At 43.8% G+C, this 23,316-nt stretch overlaps 1 protein-coding gene across 1 annotated transcript; it reads right to left on the reverse strand.

Annotated features, from left to right (window-relative positions):
• Positions 1–636: 636 nt before the first annotated feature.
• Positions 637–20,456, reverse strand: SARS1 (seryl-tRNA synthetase 1). The gene is made up of 11 exons (XM_005891320.3): positions 20,235–20,456; positions 12,911–12,981; positions 9,696–9,776; positions 7,942–8,100; positions 6,827–6,970; positions 5,937–6,092; positions 3,087–3,308; positions 2,373–2,502; positions 1,947–2,104; positions 1,321–1,450; positions 637–1,018 (listed from the first exon to the last, which is right to left on the reverse strand). Exons 1-11 carry the CDS (start codon positions 20,368–20,370, stop codon positions 861–863), a joined length of 1,545 nt encoding a protein of 514 aa, XP_005891382.1. The 5' UTR covers positions 20,371–20,456; the 3' UTR covers positions 637–860.
• Positions 20,457–23,316: the final 2,860 nt, after the last annotated feature.

Raw genomic sequence — 23,316 nt, forward strand, 5'->3', positions numbered from 1 at the left:
AGAGCCTAAACAGCATCCTCCCCAAGGGAAAGGGTGAACTGGCCATTACGCCAATGGTGGAAGCTCCAGAGAAAGGAGTACAATGTCGTTCCCACTAGCCCCATCCTGTGGGCTCTATCGATTCTCTAGAGCTGCAGCAACAAGCTGCCAGGCAGTTAGTCTCCCATTTGGGGATGAGTGGAGAGAGGCACCTGTGAATAAGGCCCTCCCTGTTCCATGTGTGTTGAATCTAAGGGCTTTTTTGAGATTAAATATAGTCTCATCCACTGTGTTGTCTCGCCGCCTCCCTCTCTCTCTGTGAAGCCCTTCCCAGGGAACAGATGTGCTATGCAGCTTTTTATATCAACTCAGGTCTCTAAGCTGGTCCTACCTAACTGCTCTAACAAAGCAGTAGAGCATTTACAAAGGAGGGTCTTGCCCTTGCCCTGCAAGTCTGTGTGTCTAAGACTCAAAGCTTTCACATTCCCCTTGAGCCTTTACAAAAGCTATTCCTGCCTTCCCCTACCTCCTCAAAGGCTCTCTGCTACATGGACAACCTTATATATAGCAGGACAAGCAGAAGTGAATATGGTTCCAGGGAGAACTGTCAGAGACAGGGTTCAAGCCCTGGGCAGAAGACTGAGGAAGAGTCCTGGCCTCCCTCAGAGATGCTTTATTACATGGTTTCATCAGTCACTGGTGATGTACCCTATGCCCAAATGAGAAAAGAGAACGTCACACTGTATGTGGCAGATGGTTCCCTTTGAGTAATGCAGTCAGGTAGGGTGGGCGATGCATGCGTGCTTGGCTCCCTGCCTTGGGCAGGTTCTGAGATTGCACCTGATGGCAGTGGAAGCCTGGTGGAGGGGACAAAGGAATGTTCAGGCATCGGTGACCTCCATGTTCTGCAGCTGGCTCTCCAGGGCAACATCTCTCACTGCCCCTTTCTTCTTGCTGCCCTCATGCTGCTTCTTCTGCTTCTTGGAGGGCTCCTGGTCAATGGGCGCAGCCTTCACAAAGGGGATCAGTTCTTGGAGACCTGAAAGGGAAGCGTCAACCAGATAACCTGCCATTCCTCAAGGGTCAAAGCCCAGGGACCTCTGGGGAAAGTTCCACGAGACAACGGTGGGCAACGCTTTTCCTCTGTTCCTTTCTTTGCACAGCCTGAATTTTAGCTGCATTTAAACAGACTAACACACCTGTACTGGCTACTTTTCAACCATGCCCCTTGCAGTGCCTGGCACCAGGGGACAAGGCAGAGTTTGGGGGCCTGTGAATCATCAAGAAAACCTGGTGCAGGAGCGGGAAGATGCACAAGAGGAGGAAGGCAGGGAGCCTCACCTGGCGGCATGAATTCCTTCAATTTCTCAGGCACGAGGATGCCCTTCTCTGTCTGGTAGTTCTCCAGGATGGCACAGATGGTGCGGGTTGTGGCACACATGGTGGCATTGAGCATGTGGACAAACTCCACCTGCAAGGAGATGGTCCCCAGATGGAGCAGTTATACCCAAGCCCTTGCTGACCCTCTGAGGGAAGGAACAGACTACCCAATGGCCTCCTTCTTTCAACCCCTTTCAAGCCCCTGACCTGGAAAAGATGAAGGCCTGAAAACTGGGTTTGGAAAGATAAGCCTACAACCCAGACCTTCTTGCACAAGAAGGAAGACCTTGCCTCCACCTGTTCTGTGTAGACAAATGGGGATATCTCTATCTGGAGTTACAGAGAACAAAACCAAGAGGAGAAAAAACTAGAATTATTTTGTAGAACAGAGCTAGATTCAGGTTTCCATCTAGAAGGACTCAGTCCTGATTCAGTGAAAGTCATTTTCAGATTCCCTCTTTGGCCTAGAGGGAGCAGCTCAGGTTTCCCCATGACGCTGGGACATGATGTCCCCCAAAGGCCAAAATAAGGTGGCTCCACTCTGTGCTAAAAGGCCCCACCGCCTGCCTCCTCAGGGACCATCTAACCTTGTCCATCATCTTCTTGGTCTGCCCATATCGGATTCGGAGCCGGCGAGCCTGATAGTCTGTGCAGTTAGAACAGGAGACTAACTCACGGAAGGCCCCCGAGCCTGGAAACCAGGCCTCCAGGTCAAGCTTCTTACTGGCAGCATGATTCAAAGAACCTGTAAGGAAAAACCCCTAGAATTCATGAAGGAGGGATGCTATTTCAGAAGGCTAACCTTTAGCAAGCCCAAAGAATTCTTTAATTCACATCCTATCCCTAGAAGAAAAATCATGCCCAGATATTCTTATCACCAAAAGCTCCCAAGGGAGAAGAGTGTGATATTTTAATTAACATGGGCAATTAACTGGATTGTGGGCTATTTCTTTGTGGGGCAGCCCCACTGGCCTGGGTGGTGTCTGTGGGATGCAGGAGAGGGAGGCGGATACCTGAGACGATATTCACGATGTGGTAAGGGATCCCCAGAGACTGGTAGAACTCCTCCGCGGTGGCGATCATCTCCTCAAACATCTCCCAGGACTTGTTGTCGTGTGGCGAGGAGTAGACAAACTGCTCTATCTGCAACGACAGACCCGAGGAGACAGGGATGATGGGGTGGGGTGAATAAACTGAACGCTGAGGTGGGAGCTATCCTCGCAACAAAGACCTATTCCTACCCCACTGGGAGTCAGGCGGGGCTGGGGCCCCCGGCGAGCGACAGGGGCTGCACTGGGCTGGCTGGGGCTGCAGCAAGAATGGCTGCTGGAGTCGACAGTGGCCCACAAATGTGCTGGGTACTGTTCTAAGTACTTGCCATGTGATAACTGGTTTCATCCTCACAGTAGCCCAGTGAGGCAGGTACTACTATTATCCTCCTTTTACAGAGGAGGATACAGCACAGAGAGTTTAAGCGCTAGTTCAAGGTTACACAACAGTAAGTGGTGGAGTGTGCCTTTGGACTCAGGCCGCCTGGTTCCTGAGTCTGTCTTCCAGCCTCTCCACTATGCGATTCTCAGCCTCTTCCCTACAAACACAGATGGGGGCAACGAGAGAAAAGACTGGAGCTGGGATGGGGCTGAACGACACGGATTTTGTTTCTCCACTAACCACCCTGGAGAGACAGACAGAAGAGTCCCATTCCTTGCCCTGACCTGTCTACTCACCTTCTCAAACTGATGGACTCTAAAGATGCCACGGGTGTCACGCCCATGGGAGCCCACCTCCTGGCGAAAGCAGGTGGACAGGCCGGCATACTTGATTGGCAAGTCCTCTGGCCGAAGCCACTCGTCCCGGTGAAGAGCAGCAATGGGTTGTTCAGAGGTAGCAATCAGATATTTCTCCTCATAGGAGTTATCATCAGACTTTTCACTGCCTTTGCCAATCACCTGTGGGAGCAGGGTAATGTTTACTAGTTAAGACTGAGGGAGGAGAACCTCAGCTCTAGCAAGAAGCCACAAAGAAGATCTGTGTGATGGGAGGATGAATTTTCCTCAATCCCTGCCCGAGAGTGAGCAGGAGATGCTAAAAAGATAAGGGAGTGAACAGGTCAGTCCAAAATGGGGTCCCTACGAGAGATCAAGTAATGCAAAAAGAAGAAAAAATATTCTGATACTATGTTCTTCTCTTGGGTGTAACATGTGACATGTGAAATCTCAGTTCCCCAACCAGGGATCATACCCATGCTCCCCTGCAGTAGAAGCATGGAGCCCTAATCAATGGACCACCAGGGAATTCCTTGTGATACTGTTTTTACTTTACCTAATAAATGAAACACTTATAAATGATGTATAATGGCCAATGACGGCAGGTATGCAATAAAACCTGAGCTGGTAGCAATATGAATTAATCCACTTGACAAATGTTTGTGAGGCATTTAGTAAAAGCCAAATTCTTTTTGCCAGTGCTGGGCAAAAGGAGATAGTCTCTGCTCTCTTGATACTTGTGGGTTAATCTAGGGTTATAATCCTTGAAGAATCACTCTGGTACTTAGCTGAAGAAAGTAATGCAAAAGAGAAAAAAAAGCTATACAGAACAAAGTTCACTGTAACTTACTGATAGCAAAAAAAGGAAGCCCTATAAATACACATTTCCTACTCCAGGGGATCTTTCCAACTCAAGGATTGAACCCTTGTTCCCTGTATTGGCAGAAGGGTTCTTTACCACTGAACCACCAGGGAAGCCCAGAAGGCCCCTAAATATTCAACAGGGGAAGAGTTGGGCAGCCTATATCCATGCCGTGTAATATTATGTAACCATTAAGAAGTGATGGTTATGAAGACCATGCAGTTACACTGAAAAACACTTCTGATACAATGTGAAGTGAAAAGACAATCTATACGGTGTGATTAGAAGTATGAGAAAATATATGTATGAAAAAAGGCACTAAAAGAATATTAAAAATGACAACTGTATGAGGTAATGGGAAAGAAGACGATTTCCACCACCACTTACAAATTTTGTCATGTGGTATTTAATTAAAATTTTTTTTAAAAAAAAGAGGACAGCAAACTTCTCCTGGGCCAGCGTTTGGAAATCTGGGAAACGACCTTGCTAACTAACAGTGGGGACTTAACCCCGTGTGAGGCTGTTCATAGGCAACATAAAAACAATGGAGCTTGTGGTCTAATATGGTACAGCCAGTAGCCACATATGGCTATTTAAATTAAAAATGAATTCCTGGGTTTGCATGAACCCCATTTCAAGTGTTCAGGAGCCACTTGTGGCTGGTGGCTCCCACACTGGATAAGACAGAAACAGAGAACATTTCTACTACTACAGAGAGTTCTGTTGGACAGCACTGCTCTAGAGAATTAATGAACTGAGGTTATGAGCTAAGAAGTGCCAGCCCAAATTCCTCTATATGGAGATCTGTGATTCTCCTTGCCTATGGATCCAAGAAGCATCCGGATAACAGACAGAGAATGCAGAGAACACAGGGAGCACCTGCTATGTAATATTTCTCATAATCCTTCATATAAGCTTCTCCCTGGTGTTACCTGCAGGGCATCTACTTCTAAAGTTCTGTCAGTGATCACTCATCCAATCTTGGGGGTTGAGATGGGAGGAAAAAAAAAAGAGAGAAAAGATAAAAAGAGGTCCCATCTGATAATACACATGTTCCTCTCATTAAAAGGAAGAAGAGGGCCCGAAGGTTGTGTTAATGTTTGGAGAGAGCATTTTGTTTCCCATGCATCTTGAAAGAAAACATAACTCTGAACTCAACAACAGGACCTAGTGGGAAGAAGGTTCTGAGTAGTAAACTTCTCTCTCTCAATAGATAAATCAGATGAGGCCAGGAGCATTTGTCTAACTACTTCCTACATGGATTTAAGAAGGAAATAGCCAATAGGAACACAGTCCCTCTCCCAGCCCTCCACCCCTGATGGAACGGTGCTGAAGGAGAGCGACAAGTGAGCAGTGACCTCAGCTGTGACGGGTAGCCGTTAGTAGAGACGCCAGAAATTCTGGCACAGATGGGAGCAATGGCGGATGTTAAAGCTGACTGATTCAGAATGACCTTCTCTACCTCAACTCAAATCCTCTGGCTCACCCTGAGATGCCTCATGGCTGAGAAAGTGCCATAAACGGGAAGCTACATCCATCCAAAGGAAAGTATATCTCCCCCGTGGAAGCTTCCTGTCTGGGGTCAGGAGTGGGTAGATCAGCAACTTTAGCAAGTTCCTGACGTCCAAGCTTAATAATAATCTATGAGCTTCTTTTCTAAGCTCAAGGTGCTAAAGATCAATTTCAGTGCATCACATAAACCATGTAGGGAAAAAAAAAATAGGCTTTACATTTGGACTGTCCAAATGGTAGCCCCTAGTCACACGTGGTCATTTACATTAAGATTAAAATTTTACTTCCTCAGTTGCACTAGCCACCAAAGTGCTCAACAGCCGCTATATATAACATTTCTGTCCTCTAAGGAAGTCTTGCTGGAGAGCAGTGCGGTGTCTTCGAAATTAAACTTCTTACCTTGAGGAGATTCTGCTACACTGCCACAGGCTACTCACCTTATAAAGTTCTTCATCAAACTGGCTGAGCTGTGCCACTTCCTGCATGACCTCCTTCCTCATGAAGAAGGGGGTATAAATGGGAGTGTAGCCCCGAATTGCCAAGGTCCGAAGGGCAAACTGGATGAGTGCTTGTTCCAGGAACACCAGGACCCCCTGAGGGAGCAGAGACACAGCACCGAGTGACTGGGTTCTGCCACCATCACATCCATCTGCTAGTGTTTACACCCAGAGGCAACTGGGGGCACACAGGAGGCCGCAAAGACTGCAGATCCACTGACTCTAGAGACTCTTTCTTAACACCAGAGCTCAGCGTATCATCTGAAAAGCATTCCCTCTAAGATACAAATCAAAGGAAAAGGATGATGCACCCAAGGTACATGGGAGAGTTTCCTTGTGCGAAGTCTTAAAACACTGGACTTATTTGTAAATGCGCAACAAACCTATATGGACAGTATTTTCAAAATGACTTTACCATGTCCTTTTTGGAAGGCTTTCCTGAAGGCATCTTCCCTCTGTCCCAGCTGATCTGGGTTTGCTGCCTCTGCCCATCCATTCCCACAACACCCTGGGCACAGCACATATGCTCCTTGTCTGACTGTCCAATTACACGGAGCTCCTTAAAGGCAGAGACTGTTCTAATTCAGTCAACAAAACATATATTCATTATGGAGGATCACTTAGTGGCTTTTGTTCCAGGGAATCCTGATAATCACACTCCTGCTTTAGAAAGAGAATTGCATCTAATTGCCAGTAAGTTTGTGATAGAAAGGCAGATATTTGGCCTCTTTAAGTGTGTTACGTTTTCTGCACTTCTTTTTTGCAGTTCTTTCCTTGTAACCGACCCCACTGGTTATAACCAACCTTTATAACCAACCTCTCACTCTTACCTTCAGGAAGTACCCTCGACTTCCAGCCACCACGGCCCCCTTTTCGCCTTCAAAGCCATCTACCATCACCACCAGGTCCACGTGAGAGTACTTCTTCCTGACTGTACAATCACCCCAAATCCTCTCTACTTTGTTGTCGGCATCCTAAGGAAGCAAGACCAGGACAGAGAGATGCGTGAGCTCTTAAGTCTACAGCCTCCATTTTTCCAAACCCTAATCTCCAAGAACAACCCAGGGCTCTGTGATGTCTCTGCTTAACTCAAACACTAGGTTTTGGCCCTGTGTACAGGGACTAGAGAAGGGAATTCGCTACAGAATTTGCCTTCAACAGAAAAATAATAATTTATAAATTCCTAGAAGCAATTCTAGCCATGGAACTGAAATCATGGTTTTCCAAAAGATCTGTAGTATTCTCTCTTTTTTTTAACCCTTTCAAATGAATCCTGGAAAATCCTATATAGGGAAAACCCTCTCCTGGACAATCCTCATTGCCTGGGGTACAGAGGAGAATGTAGAGTTCTTTTTTTCCAGGCTCTCCTTGGTCCTGGGGCCACATGAGGGCGGGCTCGGGGCTCTGACCTCCAGAGTCTGCCACCCCAGCCCTCAATGAGTTTAATGTTCAGTTCTCCAGGGAATGAATGAAAGAGGCACAGATGGGCCCTGCCACGGCTGGGGTGTCAGGGAACAAAGGCTAGGCTCTGAGCCGCTTTGTGCTGGGGAAGCTCCCACTCAGCAGGAAACTTTTATCATGCAGATTTCCCTTCAACCTGCGGCTTCCCAGCAGGGTATGGGTGAGGGGTGAGGTTGATTCTGCAGATCCCTCCCACAAGGCGAGCTGCTACCAGGGGCAACAAGCAGTGGATGGGACAGCAGCCTGATTTGGGAGAGGTTTCCGTGCCAGGAGTCTCCACCTACCTGCTGTCTCTGCTATTTCCCAATCAGGTGGGGATCTGACTCTTTCACAGTTCTCAATTGGTGGGCAGGGCAAACACACAAAGAGCCTGCTTTTCTTAGACCGAGAGTGCCAGCTTTCACTGTCCCCCTCCCACCCCGCCCTCTTTCCCAGCGGAGAGGGGTGACACAGGGCAGCCGCTAGCGGTGGCGCTGCCACCTACCTCGTCATCGCTGATGGGCACCGACGGGTGCAGGAGGTTCCCGATCTCCCGAAGGCTCTCAAACCGCTCAGCTTCCAGTTTTATCCGCTCGGTGTCACACTTCAGGATGGCTTCGTCGACGAGGAGGCGGACTTTTTTGATCTGTGAGACTTTCAGGTTCTGTAGGTGAACAAGGCCAAGCCCGCCCCAGGCCACAGTAAGTCAAGGACCAGGTAGGCAACAAATTCTGTTGCCTCAACCCTGTTGCGCTCTAGTGACAACTCCTGTGATAGCATTTTCAAAACTGACACTGGAGGCTTTCAAAGAACTGAGAGTCATCTCACACAGGGATATATATAGTCTTGCCTGACAAATCCACTGGCATTTTCTTTCAGGGTGCCTAAGGCAGAGATGGATAAATTCCAGCCACTCCTCTTATTCCCGTGTATCTCAGGAGTGTTAATACCATAACTCTTTAACAGCTCTTTCCCTTAACTTGTACTTTTTCTTTCTTTAAATTTTATTATTTTTAATTGGAGGATGACTACTTTATATCGCTGTGTTAGTTTCTGCCACACAACAAGGAGCAGCCATGCATTTTCTGAGCGCACCTCTCAGTGTCCTGATTAAACCAACATACTACACATTTAATTGCTCTCTAGAAAAAGCGCAAATTTATTAGAAGCAAGAGAACTTCTCTTTTTTTTTTTGAGCGTATTCTTTTTTTTTTTTAATTTAATTTTATTTTTAAACTTTACAATATTGTATTAGTTTTGCCAAACATTGAAATGAATCCGCCACAGGTATACCCGTGCTCCCCATCCTGAACCCTCCTCCCTCCTCCCTCCCTATACCCTCCCTCTGGGTCATCCCAGTGCACCAGCCCCAAGCATCCAGTATCATGCATCGAACCTGGACTGGCGACTCGTTTCATACATGATATTATACATGTTTCAATGCCATTCTCCCAAATCTCCCCACCCTCTCCCTCTCCCACAGAGTCCAAAAGACTGATCTATACATCAGTGTCTCTTTTGCTGTCTCGTACACAGGGTTATTGTTACCATCTTTCTAAATTCCATATATATGCGTTAGTATACTGTATTGGTGTTTTTCTTTCTGGCTTACTTCACTCTGTATAATAGGTTCCAGTTTCATCCACCTCATTAGAACTGATTCAAATGTCTTCTTTTTAATGGCTGAGTAATACTCCATTGTGTATAAGAGAACTTCTCTTAAACTTATTTTGTAGTCCTTATTGCAGGGGGCTCAAAGTGTACTCTGATTTCTTGGGGAGACCCTTAGCAGGTAGGGCAGGTCAGGAATAGCACCCCCAAGTGAGCCCTTTAAGTACAGCGACTTTGCTTTTTTGTGTTTGCTCTTGTCACGCTTCTGTGTTGCAGGTTTTGTGTTCAGTGATTAAAAACTTGAAAAGTACTGCTTTAGGCCCAGTGTAGTGAATATATACTGAATTACAATAAATTGAAAAATTCCTGACTCTGTGGAAATGGAGTTATATAGATCAAACATAATTCAGCTCCTGTTTTCTTCTCTTTCTACTCTTTTGTCTTCCTAATATTGACTTTTCCACTCCACCTGTCTCATCTCTAATACTCAAGTATCAAGATTAACAAGGTAGATGAGGCTACATCCCAGCTGCAGAAATTCAAGAATGCAGCAATGCTGGATGAAGCATAGTGTCAGGACTTGCTCGTCCAGGAACAAAGTTAAGATAAAAGAACACAATCCCAGCCCGGGAAAGGACGATAACTTACAGTTAAAGTGTCTGCAGTGAGGTCATCGAGATTTAATACATCTTCTGGAATGGACTCATCATTTCCCACTGGCTCTTTTTTCTACGGGAAAGGAAAAAAATTAATTAGAACATTTCTGACATAGTTTTATAAGTGCACACCACACTAATGCATCATATAAACTAATCACAGAATTCTACATAACCTAGAGTCTCTAAAAGAGGCAACAGATGGGAGAGACATCAGTAAATTAGAAGAAGTCAAGATTTCAAGTCCTCATCCTGCCACTTCCTAGCTTTCTGATCCTGGACAGATGGTTTAACCTATCAGGGTCAGAGTGTTGACAGTATCAGGAACTCGAGAAGAAAATGTCTGACATGGACACAGAGTGTTACGGTCCCAGGATCATGTGAAAATGCTCAGTGTGCTGGTCAGGAGCCAGTGGTGGGCAGATGCCTCTGTATCAATTTGTGAATCCCCGTCTACCTGCAGAGAACAAACCCAGCCCTTAGGCCTGAGGCTCAGGATAAAAATGGATGGGATGATGAAGTATCAGGAAGTCAAAGCAACACGGTTTTTGAGGAAAAAAGCCACAGAATTCAAAACTAAGTTTAGAGCAATCAGTGTGCCTTAGCAAAACGGCAAGGGTGTACCCATGACTAGATATTTTTCCCTTCTGATTTCTCTCCTCACCCTTCTTCACAATATTCTATCAAATCATCATTTTTAAACTTTACCCAGAGCTAAGGAGAAGATAATTCGAAGAGTCATATTCTTCCTAAATTAAACGGAGATAAAGAATATTATCAAAGCCCATTATAACAAGACCTGTAAGACCTCAGGAAAACACATGTAAAAATAAGTTGAGAAGAATTAGGGTCTGCTTTGTAAGTAAAAACAATATACAGAAATCATGTTTTTCTAAAGATTTAGGCTTCTGTGGTGGCTCAGACAGTAAAGAATACAGGAGACCCAGGTTTGATTCCTGGGTCAGAAATATCCCCTGGAAAAGGGAATGGCAACCCATTCTTGCCTGGAGAATTACATGGACAGAGGAGCCTGATGGGCTATGGTTTGAGTAGGCTCCAGGAGTTGGTGATGGACAGGGAAGCATGGTGTCCATGGGGTCGCAAAGAGTCAGACACAACTGAGCAACTGAACTGAACTGAGCAGTTTTCACTTTTCACTTTCATTAGGCATTCCATACACCAAAGTGAGAAGTCAGGATTCAATCAAAACCCAACTCACACCCTTCAGTGATTCAAGAAAAATCATCTTTAAATTTTGAAAAGTCTGACAGTATCAGAATATGAGTCTTGATAAGGACAAGCATAGACCACCAAGGTAGGAAAAAAATGGCCTAAACCTCAAGATGTTCAAGATGTTCCACTTGGTAGCTAAGATAGCTGAGGCCCTCTTGCTCTCTGATAATCCCTCAGGGGAGCAAATTCAAGTTCTGAGTTCAAGTTCTGGCTCTGCAACTAACTTATGGCATGATTTTAGACACGCTCCTGTATTTCCTAAGCCAATACCTATCTTAGGTATTTCCTACCCTTTCAATAGGGCTAACAAATGTACTACCTATACTCCAGGTTTACAGCAAAGATCAAAACCAAAATGAGATGTATGTGAAAGGATTCTGACTGCTTTCAGGTGCTATACAAATTAAAGCACCTCGAGTATTGTTTCAATGGACAGCGAGAGAGAACACTCCTTGTAGGACCAGCAGCTAGGGATCTAAGAATGTTAATGCAAATGAAAATACTCCCATCTTCTTGCTAAGAAAAATACTTGGTTGGCACTATCTGTATATATGCCCCCAAAAACATTCAGGCAGAAGTATATACGAAAATTAACATTAGTTTGGTGTCCCTGACATGCAACTGATTTAGTGTCAAGGGTTTCACCAGAGGAAGAAAACTGTACCATCATCATCCACGTCAATTTCTATAGCCTGTCACACGCTTGAAAGTGTAACAAAACAGTGTTAAAGAGAAGGCTGCAGAATATCATAAAGGATAAGGTGTCGGATTCCCAGGGAATCTTTTTGTTATCATCTTTCTTGGTTCAGGTTCCTAAATTGCATAATTTTTTGGTTTATTTTAGAGGTTTACAACTTAAAAACAGGACAGATTATGGCTTACATTTAACATGTTTTATGAAAAATGATTAAAGAGCTAACGATATTTTTGAAGAAAGATTAAAAATATGAACCGATCTGGTTGCCAAAACAAAGTTGAGCTGAAATTTAACATTCTTCAGGACAGGAAGAATTTTTCTTGGATAAAGGCCAGTAACTACTTGCCAACCATTGCTACTCTCAATTGCTAAATAACTACCATGGTCTAGGCATTGTGCCAGGTTTTCTGTACTAAGAAGTTTTAGTTCTCACAATTGTATTCTAAAGGTTAGTGTTAGAATTGCCATTTCACACACAAGAACACTGAGGCTCAGAAGTTAACATGCCTGAAGTCACATAAATCAAAATCTAGGATTTGGACTCAGTATCAGTGTGTTCTTTTAATTAAAGAGTATGATGACACTGGGATAAAGACTCTGAAATCTACCACAGGAAAACCTTTCTGGCACTGTAGGTTGAGCTCAAGAAATCACTGGAAGGGATTATTGGTGGAATTCACATTATTAAGAACAGAAGAGACAATGAATGACTTGTGTGGCAAGAATCTTGTTTTACAACAGACTGAATATCTGTGTCCTCCAAAATTCACATGTTGAAACCCAATCCCTAATGTGACGGTATTTGGAAGTGGGGTCCTTCAGAGGTGATTACATCATGGGATCAGTGCCTTTATGAAAGAGAATCCAGAGAGCTCCATTGCTCCTTCTGCCATGAGGACACGGCAAGAAGACTGTCAATGAACCCGGAAGTGAGCTCTCGCCAATCTGCTGGTGCCTTAATCTTGGATTTCCAGCCCCCAGAACTTTAAGAAATAAATTTCTGTTGTTTATAAGCCATCCAGTCTGTGGAACTCTGTTACAGCAGCCAGAACGGACTAAAACATATTTGCAGACAGCAGATGGAGTCACTGATTCTTGAAAATGCCTCTTAGTTCCCTTCCTGCCTTCCTCCCTTTCTTTTTAAAATAACTTTCCCTCTTTGGTAAGAAATCCAGTAGCACATAGAATTAAACACTAAGCTAGAAATTATGTATTAACTAAGAATAAGATTAAATACCTCTGCTCAAGCTCTCCAGTCACTTACTGGGTTCTCTTACCTTCATTTTCTCTCCAATTGTCTTGCTGCATAGGTTCTTCAGCTTGTTCAAGTTGTCTGCCCGAAATCTGCCTGAAGAATAAAGAACCCAAGAATGTACCAAAGACAGGCACATAATTAACATACCTCATTCGTAATCATGGTTCCTTTGGACTGATCTCAGCCCAAGGCCGAACTGCAGGCAGAACTAAATGATGTGCCTCGTGAAGCTGTGAAATCTGAGAGCTTTAGCCCCAAATGTAGACAGCTTATATTGGTGATTACAATAGGATTCCCCAGCATTTGGTGACCATGAAAAGGCCATTCTGGGACTAAAATTAAAAAGTATCATAACTTGAATGATACCACTGTAAATAAAGTAACAAATCTGAGAAACCTGAAAATTACTTATGTAACTACAACCTGTTCAATTATCTTAAATTCATTTAAGGAAAACTATGTGGTATGCACCAGGATCTAGAAAAAAGGCAGTCAAGCTTCTATTCCCAAGAACTTGGATGCTACATCTCTATGCCAGAAATGGTTAACTTCCTTTGCTTTGATGCAATGCTCATCTGGCAGCCTTGAGAAGAATTCAATTTCTTACATTTTGTTTTCTTTTGTGCATTAATCAGCCTGCATAGGTGCTCTGGCCCACATTAACATCATGGTATTGCAATTCATCAGTCTAACTCTGATTAGCAGAAGTTGGACCTCCTGAATCTAAGTTTTAGCAACAATATGTCCTTTAGCTTTGGACAGGTAAAATGATGACCAGAGATGAGATCATGAACTCCTTATTGCCAAATTCAGACTTAAATTGAAGACAGTAGGGAAAACCACTAGACCATTCAGGTATGACCTAAATCAAACCCCTTATGATTACACAGAGAAAGTGACAAATAGATTCAAGGGATTAGATCTGATAGAGTGCCTGAAGAACTATGGACAGAGGTTTGTGACATTGTATAGGAGGCAATGATCAAGATCATCCCGAAGAAAAAGAAATGCAAAAAAGGCAAAATGGCTGATTGAGACAGCCTTACAAATAGCTGAGATAAGAAGAGAAGTGAAAGGGAAAGGAGAAAAGGAAAGATATATCCATCTGAATGCAGAGTTCTGACAACAGCAAGGAAGAGATAAGAAAGCCTTCCTAAGTGAACAATGCAAAGAAATAGAGGAAAACAACAGAATGGGAAAGACTAGAGATGAAAACTAGAGATATCAAGGGAACATTTCTTGCAAAGATGGGCTCAATAAAGGACAGAAAGGGTATGGACCTAACAGAAGCAGAAGAGATGGAACGAATACACAGAAGAACTATACAAAAAAAGATCTTCATGACCCAGATAATCACGATGGTGTGATCACTCACCTAGAGCCAGATATGTTGGAGTGCAAAGTCAAGTGGGCCTTAGTAGTATACATCACTACGTAGTATAACATAGTATATATCATTATGAACAAAGTGATGGTGATGGAATTCCAGCTGAGCTATTTCAAATCCTAAAAGATGCTGCTGCTAAAGTGCTGCATTCAATATGCCAGCAAATATGGAAAACTTAGCAGTGCCCACAGGACTGGAAAAGATCAGTTTTCATTCCAATCCCAAAGAAGGGCAATACCAAAGAACATTCAAACTATTGCACAATTGTACTCATCTCACATGCTAACAAAGTAAAACTCAAAATTCTCCAAGCCAGGCTGCAACAGTATGTGAACCAAGAGCTCCCAGATGGTCAAGCTGGATTTAGAAAAGGCAGAAGAACTAGAGATCAAATTACCAGCAACTGCTGGATCATCAAAAAAGCAAGAGAGTTCCAGAAAAACATCTACTTCTGCTTTACTGACTACGCCAAAGCCTTTGACTCTGTGAATCACAACAAACTGGAAAATTCTTAAAGAGATGGGAATACCAGACCACCTTATCTGCCTCCTGAGGAACCTGTGTGCAGGTCAAGAAGCCACAGTTAGAACCAGACATGGAACAATGGACTGGTTCCAAATTGGGAAAGAAGTACATCAAGGCTGTATATTGTCATCCTGCTTATCTAACTTATATGCAGAGTATATCATGTGAAACGCCAGGCTGGATGAAGCACAAGCTGGAATCAAGATTGCCAGGAGAAATATCAATAACCTCAGACAGGCAGATGACACCACCCTTATGGCAGAAAGTAAAGAGGAACTAAAGAGCCTCTTGATGAAAGTGAAAGAGGAGAATGAAAAAGCTGGCTTAAAACTCAACATTCAAAAAACAAAGATCATGGTATCTGGTCCTACACTTCATGGCAAATAGATGGGGAAACAATGGAAACAGTGACAGACTATTTTCTTGGGCTTCAAAATCACCTCAGATGGTGACTGCAGCCACGAAGTTAAAAGACACCTGCCCCTTGGAAGAAAAGCTATAATCAACCTAGACAGTATATTAAAAAGCAGAGACATTACTTTGCTGACAAAGGTCCGTATAGTCAAAGCTATGGTTTTTCCAGTAGTCGTGTATGGATGTGAAAGCTGGACCATAAACAAGGCTGAATGCTGAAGAATTGATGCTTCTGAACTGTGTTGGAGAAGACTCTTTATAGAGTCCCTTGGACTACAAGAAGATCACACCAGTCAATCCTAAAGGAAATCAATTCTGAATATTCATTAGAAGGACTGATGCTGAAATTGAAGCTCCAACACTTTGGCCACCTGATGTGAAGAGCCGACTCATTAGAAAAGACCTTGATGATGGGAAAGACTGAAGGCGAGAGGAGAAGGGGACGACAGAGGATGCAGTGGTTGAATGGCATCTCTGATTCGATGGACATGAATTTGAGCAAGCTCCGGGAGATGGTGAAGGACAGGGAAGCCTGGTGTGCTGCAGTCCATGGGTTGCAAAGAGTCGGATATGACTGAGTGACTGAACAACAGAGATGAGACAGTACCTAGACATGGCTATTCTTTTAAAGTTGTGCCAAACTTGACCTAAACTAAATTTAAACTTAACTTCAGTACAAACTATATAACTATTTTCTCATCCACTTATTCACACTGATTACAGAGATGGAGAACAGATTAAGGGTTGTCAGGGGTTAGACAGGGCAGGGGAAGGGAATGGAATACAGAGGGATGCTAGCAAAAGGCATCTCTGTGATGATGGAACAGTTGTGTATCTTGAGTGTGTCAGTGGTTATACAGATCTACACATACAATAAATTCACACAGAACTACAGGCACACACAAACAAGTACATGTAAAACTGGTGAAATCTGAATAAGGTCTATGGATGGTAGCAGTGTCAAGTTCCCGGTTTTGATATTGTGTCAGTTACATTAGATGTTAACAATGGGGCAAACGGTGAAGGATTTCTTCAACTATTTTTGTAACTTTCTGTAAATCTATATCTACTTATAGTTTTTTTTTAATGATTTAATCCCACTTATTGGCAAGGCCCTGTGCTAAGTGTTGGGAATATAAAAGAAAACACTGTACGAGATCCTGGGAAATAAAAGGTAAATATGACAATTAAAAAACAGTAACAATGCAGAATGTTTCAATCAATGAATATAGCATGTTCCTTCATTATCTTTAATCTCTCCTAGAAATGTTCTATAGTTTTCAGTGTAGGGATCTTGAATGTCATTAATTAAATATACTTGTAGGTATCAGATGCTTTTTAATTGTTTCCTGTATATATAAACAGCATTATTCATTCTATATATTGTATACAGTGATCTTGCTAAATGTATTTAATATTAGTAGTTCAAGTTTTGCATATACAAACAAGTCATCCACAAATAAGGACAGATGGCAGTTTTACTTCTATTCCAATCTTTTCTTTCTTTTTCTTGCCTTATTTCTTACTGTTCAGAACCTCTAACATGATGATGAAAAGTGAGGGCAACAGACATCCTCATCTTGTTTCCCACCTCAGGAGTAAAGTATTCAATACTTCATAATTAAGAATAATGTTAGTTATGGATTTTTGATAAATATCTACTATCAGATTAAGGAAGTGCCCTTCTTTTCCTACCCAGCTGCATTTTATCATGAGCAATTAGATTTCCACATAAAAAAATGAGCTTTGACCCCTATCTCACATTATATACCAAAATCAATGAGATAAATCTACCTAAATGTGAAATGTAAAGTGATAAAACTTCTAGAAAAAAAAAAAAAAGGAAAATCTTTTTAGTACTTTGGGATATGGAAAGATTTCCTAAACAGAGCATAAGCAGCACAAATTATAAAAGAAAAAAATCAATAAATTAGACATTATTAAAATCAAGAATTTCTATTCATTAAAAGAAAGTGAACAGACAAGTCATAGATTGGGAGACAATATCTGTATTGTATGTAATCTACAAGATCTTGTATACAGAATAAAGAATTCCTACACAGTAAAGACACTCAAATAAAAACTAGTCAACTGGCTTGTACAGATACCTCCCAAAACAGGCTGTCCAAATGCTAACATGTACTATATGAAAAGGTGCTCAATATTTTTAGTTATCAAGAAAATGTAAATTAAAACCACAAAATACCATTATATATCCACCGGAATGGCCAAAATTCAAAGGACTTCCAGTATCAAGGGCAAGATTGTAGACTGCCTACCCTACGACCTAGCAATTCCATTCCTAGTCTTAAAAGGCTGTATATAAAAAATAACATAAATGCCACAACAGAAATATCGTATATGGATCACATGTCCCAGGTGTGGGCCTGAACAAACTGAGACTGGGGTGAAAGGGAAACACAAAGTTACTCTAGTGTAAGGGCCTGGTTTAAGGCAGTGCAATAGGGTTGAGGAGAAATAACAACTTCAACTGATAATTCCTGCAGTTAGTGGCAGATGATTTCAAGATACATGGAAATTTAGTGACTTTGAAAGTAGTCGAGACAAATGCCTATTATATGCTCAAATGTGTCCTCAATATATTACTCTGAAATAAAAGCAGAAATCACAGTTCAAATCCTTGAAGTTAGAAGAGATGTAGTAAACTCCAATATGGTGCTCTGACTCCAAGTCATAGCAGCTTTATATTCTACACAGAGCCCTCGACCTCGGAGGTCTACAGGCAGACATATACGTATAGTTGTAATGGAGGGCCTTATGAAGCTTGCTGTGTCCTCAGTCAGGGAACATGATCTGAGTTCTTAATGTGGCTCTGGGTTGCAACTCCTTGTTGCAGTTAATGATAGAAGAACCCTAATTTCTCATCAGAGGTTCAGATGCAAAAGAATCTTGAAACAAGATCCCTCAATGTCCAACTCAAGCAACCAGAAATGGGAAAAATCATTAACTCCCCTTAGCTATAGAGACTATTGGTTAGGGATGTCAAATAGAAAAGAATCAAATCAATAGATATGTAGAAAATAAACTATGTGAACCACTTTTCATATGGATAAGTGCCCTGAACACAGACTTCAACAAACCTTTGTCAAGTCCTTACTAAGGACCAGGTACAGTGAGGGGTACTGGGATTATGATTATATGTACACATCTGTATATGTATATCTTATATGTATATGCAGGGGCTTCCCAAGTGACACTAGTGGTAAAGAACTTGCCTGCTGATGCGGGAGACACAAGAGACCCCAGTTGGATCCCTGGGTCAGGAAGATCTTCCAGAGAAGGGTGTGGCAACTTACTCCAGGATTCTTGCCTGGAGAATCCCATGGACAGAGGAGCCTGGCGGGCTACAGTTCATGGGGTTCCAAAGGGTCAGACACAACAGAAGCGACTTAGCACACACTTATGTCTACGTACATCCTGGGTACTGACACACAGATGATCAAAACACAACCTTGTCCCTGAAGAATCCATCCCCTCACCACATACCCACTCCTCAGGTACAAGACAGAACTTCCTAAAGACCTGTACATTATACCCAAGAGATTAGGTAACACATTTGAAGTCACTCAGCAACTGGACAATGGCTAGTGGTAGTGTTAGTCGCTCAGTCACGTCCAACTCTTTGTGACCCTATGGACTGTAGCCTGCCAGGGTTCTCTGTCCATGGGATTCTCCAGGCAAGAATACTGGAGTGGGTTGCCATTCCCTTCTCCAGGGATCGAACTTGGGTCTCCTGCATTACAGGCAGATTCTTTACGGTCTGAGCTACAATGGCTAGACTGATATAAAATCTGATACTTCTGACATCTGACTCAGTAAACAGTGTCCAAACTAGTTTTTTCCCCCCTCCCATTTAATTCAATTGCAACTCAAAACTTCACATATGGATTCAGGTGGTGGGATTTCACAGTCAAACAAACCACCAGAATCAGCAGAATACCTGAGCTAAACTAATATTCTCCTGGTAACCAATACCCTCATATTATCAACTCTTCCTTCAACTCCTTCCCTACACGGGTGACACTAAAATGTACGAAAATCAACTTTCCTAACAGAAATCCACCATATTTTTGGACAGCGACCGCCTATGCAGTGAGCTGTCATAAACCTGGCTCTCTAGCTGGTTGCAGACCTATTGCATCAGACAGAATAAATCACGTGTTTGACAGTATCCGGCCAATTGGTGACTACTCCGGCTAGTCTAGGCAGATTGATAGGCAGAGGGTTATACGGTTTTATTTAGCATCATGAAGGATGCCCGGTCCAGTGCCAGGTTCTAGCCCAACTCTACCAATGTCTTTCCCGGAAAACTTCCACAAATCACAACTAAACAGCCTCAATAATTACAAGCGTTTCCTTGCTTCACCACACCCCTATGCCCATGTCTGATCTACCAAGGAAGATTATTCTCGGATCTTAAAGGTTTGCCCACAGTAGAGGGGGAGCCCTTCCCCAAGGCTCCGGGTTCACTGTTTTTAGCCAGGAGCGGCCTCCTCAGTCCCAAAATGCTTCCAATATGGACGGAGTGAACCTACTGCGCTGTAGATATGACTCAGGTTGAAACCTTTGATTCTATCAAGAGAGAAAGAGATCACTATGACCTCGCTGAAGATGAGAAATAGACAGAAGGCGACCAAAGACAAGTGTTCGGAAAGGGGAACTCTCCAAACCTTCCCCCCCGCCCAGGCTTTCCTCTGGCTACCCTTGCAGCCGGAAGACTTTTGACAGCTCTTGATGCGCCTGCGCCACGCTCTTTTCCTAGACTCAGAAGTAGCGATCAGCACTCAGCCCGCCGGGAAGGGAAGCGCACAGCCCCGGCGGAGGGGGAAAGGGGGATTATCTGACTTCCGGATGCCTGATGCGTTTTGAGGGGCACAGAGAGCGCTTCGGAGCCATCGCAACCTGGGAGGGAGTCTTAACGAAGGGTGGAAGTTCAGGAGATCCGAGAGATGAAGTTGGGGATAGGGTCCGGGGATACTCCGCGCGTCCCGGTACTTACATCGTCGCCACTCGCTGTCTGCCTTCACCAGCTGGTCCACCAGTCCCGGGTCCTTGAAGCGCTTCTCCTGCGACTCTCGGATGAGTGCTGGGTCCCCCCCTTTATCCACCCGAAACAAATCCAGATCCAGCACCATCGTTCCTTCTCCCGGGTCAACACTAAGGGAAGTGAGGTTCGTCCCACAGCAGTCAGCCTATGACCGCCGCACTGCACCCGCGCACTGATCCGCCCTTCCTGCGCAGGCGCGGCGGAAGCTTGGGGACGCCCCACCTCTGGACGGGAAGCAGCTGTTTCGGAGGCGGGTCCGCGGATGGGTGGGCGTGGGCTTCCTTGGGTGTGTTTGAGTCCCGCGGGTTTTACCTTCTCCTGTGCTTTCTTTCAATGGCACCCCGCTCGAGTACTCTTGCCGGGAAAATCCCATGGACAGAGGAGCCTGGTTGGCTGCAGTCCATGGGGTCGCGAAGAGTTGGACACGACTGAGCGATTTCACTTTCACTTTTCACTTTCATGTATTGGAGAAGGAAATGGCAACCCACTCCAGTGTTCTTGCCTGGAGAATCCCAGGGACGGGGGAGCCTGGTGGGCTGCCTTCTATGGGGTCGCACAGAGTCGGACACGACTGAAGCGACTTAGCAGCAGCAGCAGAAGTGCTTTCTTTCCAGCCCTGCCTGCTTCTGTAGGGGCTCTAATTGTCCCATGGAACAGAAATGAGTGCCTGTTTCCTCCTCGTATTAAAGGACATATCTAAGACAAGGCCTGTCAGTATAATCACTGGCTTGGAAGCTGGGGCCTCCAGTAGATTCCAGTTTCCACCTTACAAGCTTCTAAGACTTACAAGTCCTAAGACTGGACCCTCTCTCTGAACCTCTACTCTTTTCTCCATCTTGAGTCAAGAGAGTGGCAACATGTTTTAATCCCCAGATTACTTCAATTCAAAATTCCTCCTCTCCTGCATGAGTTAGGATACCTTTCTTAATCTGATTATTGAGTAAACCAAACTGTCTCTTTTGCAACCCTTCAGATCTTGGGGTAGGAGGAGTGGGATTGAAGTCTTTCAGAGAGACACTTGAAGAGACTTTTTCAAGGGGAAAATAGGAGATTTGAAGGCAGTTTAAGATATTGAAGTCATGTCTTGCATTTATGTGAAAATTTCTAGAACAAAGATTTCATCATATTTTAATTTTATAACATTCAGGCCTTTACAGTGAAGTATTCTGGTTGCTGATTGGAGCCAAAGTTATCCAAAAATCTCCCTGATAACAAGAGCTTTATTTGAAGGGTTTGGGAATGGGCATACTCTTCCCTGGACTTCCCAGGTGGCGCTAGTGGTAAAGAACCCGCCTGCCAAGGGTCTGGACTATACCCGGAGGAGGGTATGGCAACTCACTTCAGTATTCTTGCCTGGAGAATCCCATGGGCAGAGGAGCCTTGCAGGCTACAGTCCATAGGATCTCAAAGAGTCAGACATGACTGAAGACAGCACAAACGCACACATACTTTTCCACATCCTTCCCACTTTACCAAGAGTTGAGAGTCCCACCCTCAGTGCCCCAAAGCTAACTGTGCTAAGACCTTGGTCTTATGCCATTTGCTTGTGCACCTGTCATGAGGGTATGGCATTGCTGTTCTGCTGCTGCTGCTGCTAAGTCACTTCAGTCGTGTCCGACTCTGTGTGACCCCATAGACGGCAGCCTGCCAGGCTCCCCCATCCCTGGGATTCTCCAGGCAAGAACACTGGATTGGGTTGCCATTTCCTTCTCCAATGCGTGAAAGTGAAAAGTGAAAGTGAAGTTGTTCAGTCGTGTCCAACTCTTAGCAACCCCATGGACTTCAGCCTGCTGTTCTACTCCCCAGCAAAGCTCTGCCAAGCCAACTCTGAGGTGTAGGACATGGCTAATACCAGTGGTGGAGCTGACTAGTAGAGACTCAGGGGGAGACTTAGAGAAACGCATTGTCTGGGTTTGGCCCCCTAGGTTCTGCATACCGAGGATGTTAGATTTAAAACCAGTGTAAAGGAAGTGTTGGAGCTACAGTCATTGAAGAAAGTGTGTAAGAGGACTGTCCTCAAAGTGTTGGGTTCCCTGAAATCTTCTGAGGGCAAGTGTTTGATGGGAGCTGACTGCTTTCCTTTCAGTGAAGGCAGTGCCAAAGTGTATTGTTTGCTAAGTTTCAAAACAGTGATGGGTGTTCCTGAGGCTTCAGGGGCCCAGGCTGAGGGGAGGAAAGTCACTGAGCTAACACTTTAAGGAGGTCATCAAACTAATTGGAAGGATGGCCTTAAAATTCTGATCTCTCCGAATTTCCTTAGGAATTTTCACCTTTAGTTTTATTGTTAGATTACAGACATCTAAAGTGGAAGGATGAGGAACAGTATGCCTATTCCCAAATCCTTACAGACATCCCGCTTTAAAATGCTCACGCTACCTGGTAAGTGTAATAAATTAATAGGATATTTCATTTATCAGAATCACAGGATTTTTAGAGTTGGAGGTGACTTTATTTACTAGCCTAGTCATAATCTTTTCATCCTCTTGTCCCCCATGTTTTGAAATATTTTTGTCTAACATGATTTTTAAAAAATGATTCATTTTCCCTTGATAATCAGCCATGTATGGCTGCCAATTAGAATTTTCTTATTAGCAGGGAATACCTATGTTATTACACTGAATAGTTCCTGTCAGAAGCTAACACATATCAACATAAATACTTTTGTTATGGAGTGATGGTGTGAAGCCATACCATTTTCAAATGGACTGATTTCTATTAGACTTTAATACTGAGAATAGTTCTTGGGTGCTGCATCTGAGGACTCCAGCGTTCAAGGAACCCCTTCTGGAAAAGAGTTACCCCAAATCCTTTACTTTTTGTATGAAGGAACTGAGGCCCAGGGAAGTTAAGTAATGGAACCAAAGCCTGATTACTGGTAAGTATCTTGCTTGTGTGTTAAGTATCTTGCAGTCGTGTCCAACTCTTTGCAACCCCATGGACTATAGCCCGCCAGGCTCCTCTGTCCATGGAATTCTTCAGACAAGAATACTGGAGTGGGTTGCCATTTCCTTCTCCAGGGGATCTTCCTGACCCA

This window comes from Bos mutus, chromosome 3 (assembly GCF_027580195.1).
Source record: "Bos mutus isolate GX-2022 chromosome 3, NWIPB_WYAK_1.1, whole genome shotgun sequence".
Classification (NCBI taxonomy): Eukaryota; Metazoa; Chordata; class Mammalia; order Artiodactyla; family Bovidae; genus Bos; species Bos mutus.

Coding starts and splice junctions, on each gene's coding strand:
- SARS1 (XM_005891320.3), bottom strand. CDS start 20,370: ATGGTGCTGGATCTGGATTTGTTTCGGGTGGATAAAGGGGGGGACCCA. Junction 12,982..20,234: donor AGACAGCGAGTGGCGACGAT/GTAAGTACCGGG, acceptor TTTATTCTTCAG/GCAGATTTCGGGCAGACAAC. Junction 8,101..9,695: donor TCACTGCAGACACTTTAACT/GTAAGTTATCGT, acceptor GTTCACCTACAG/AACCTGAAAGTCTCACAGAT.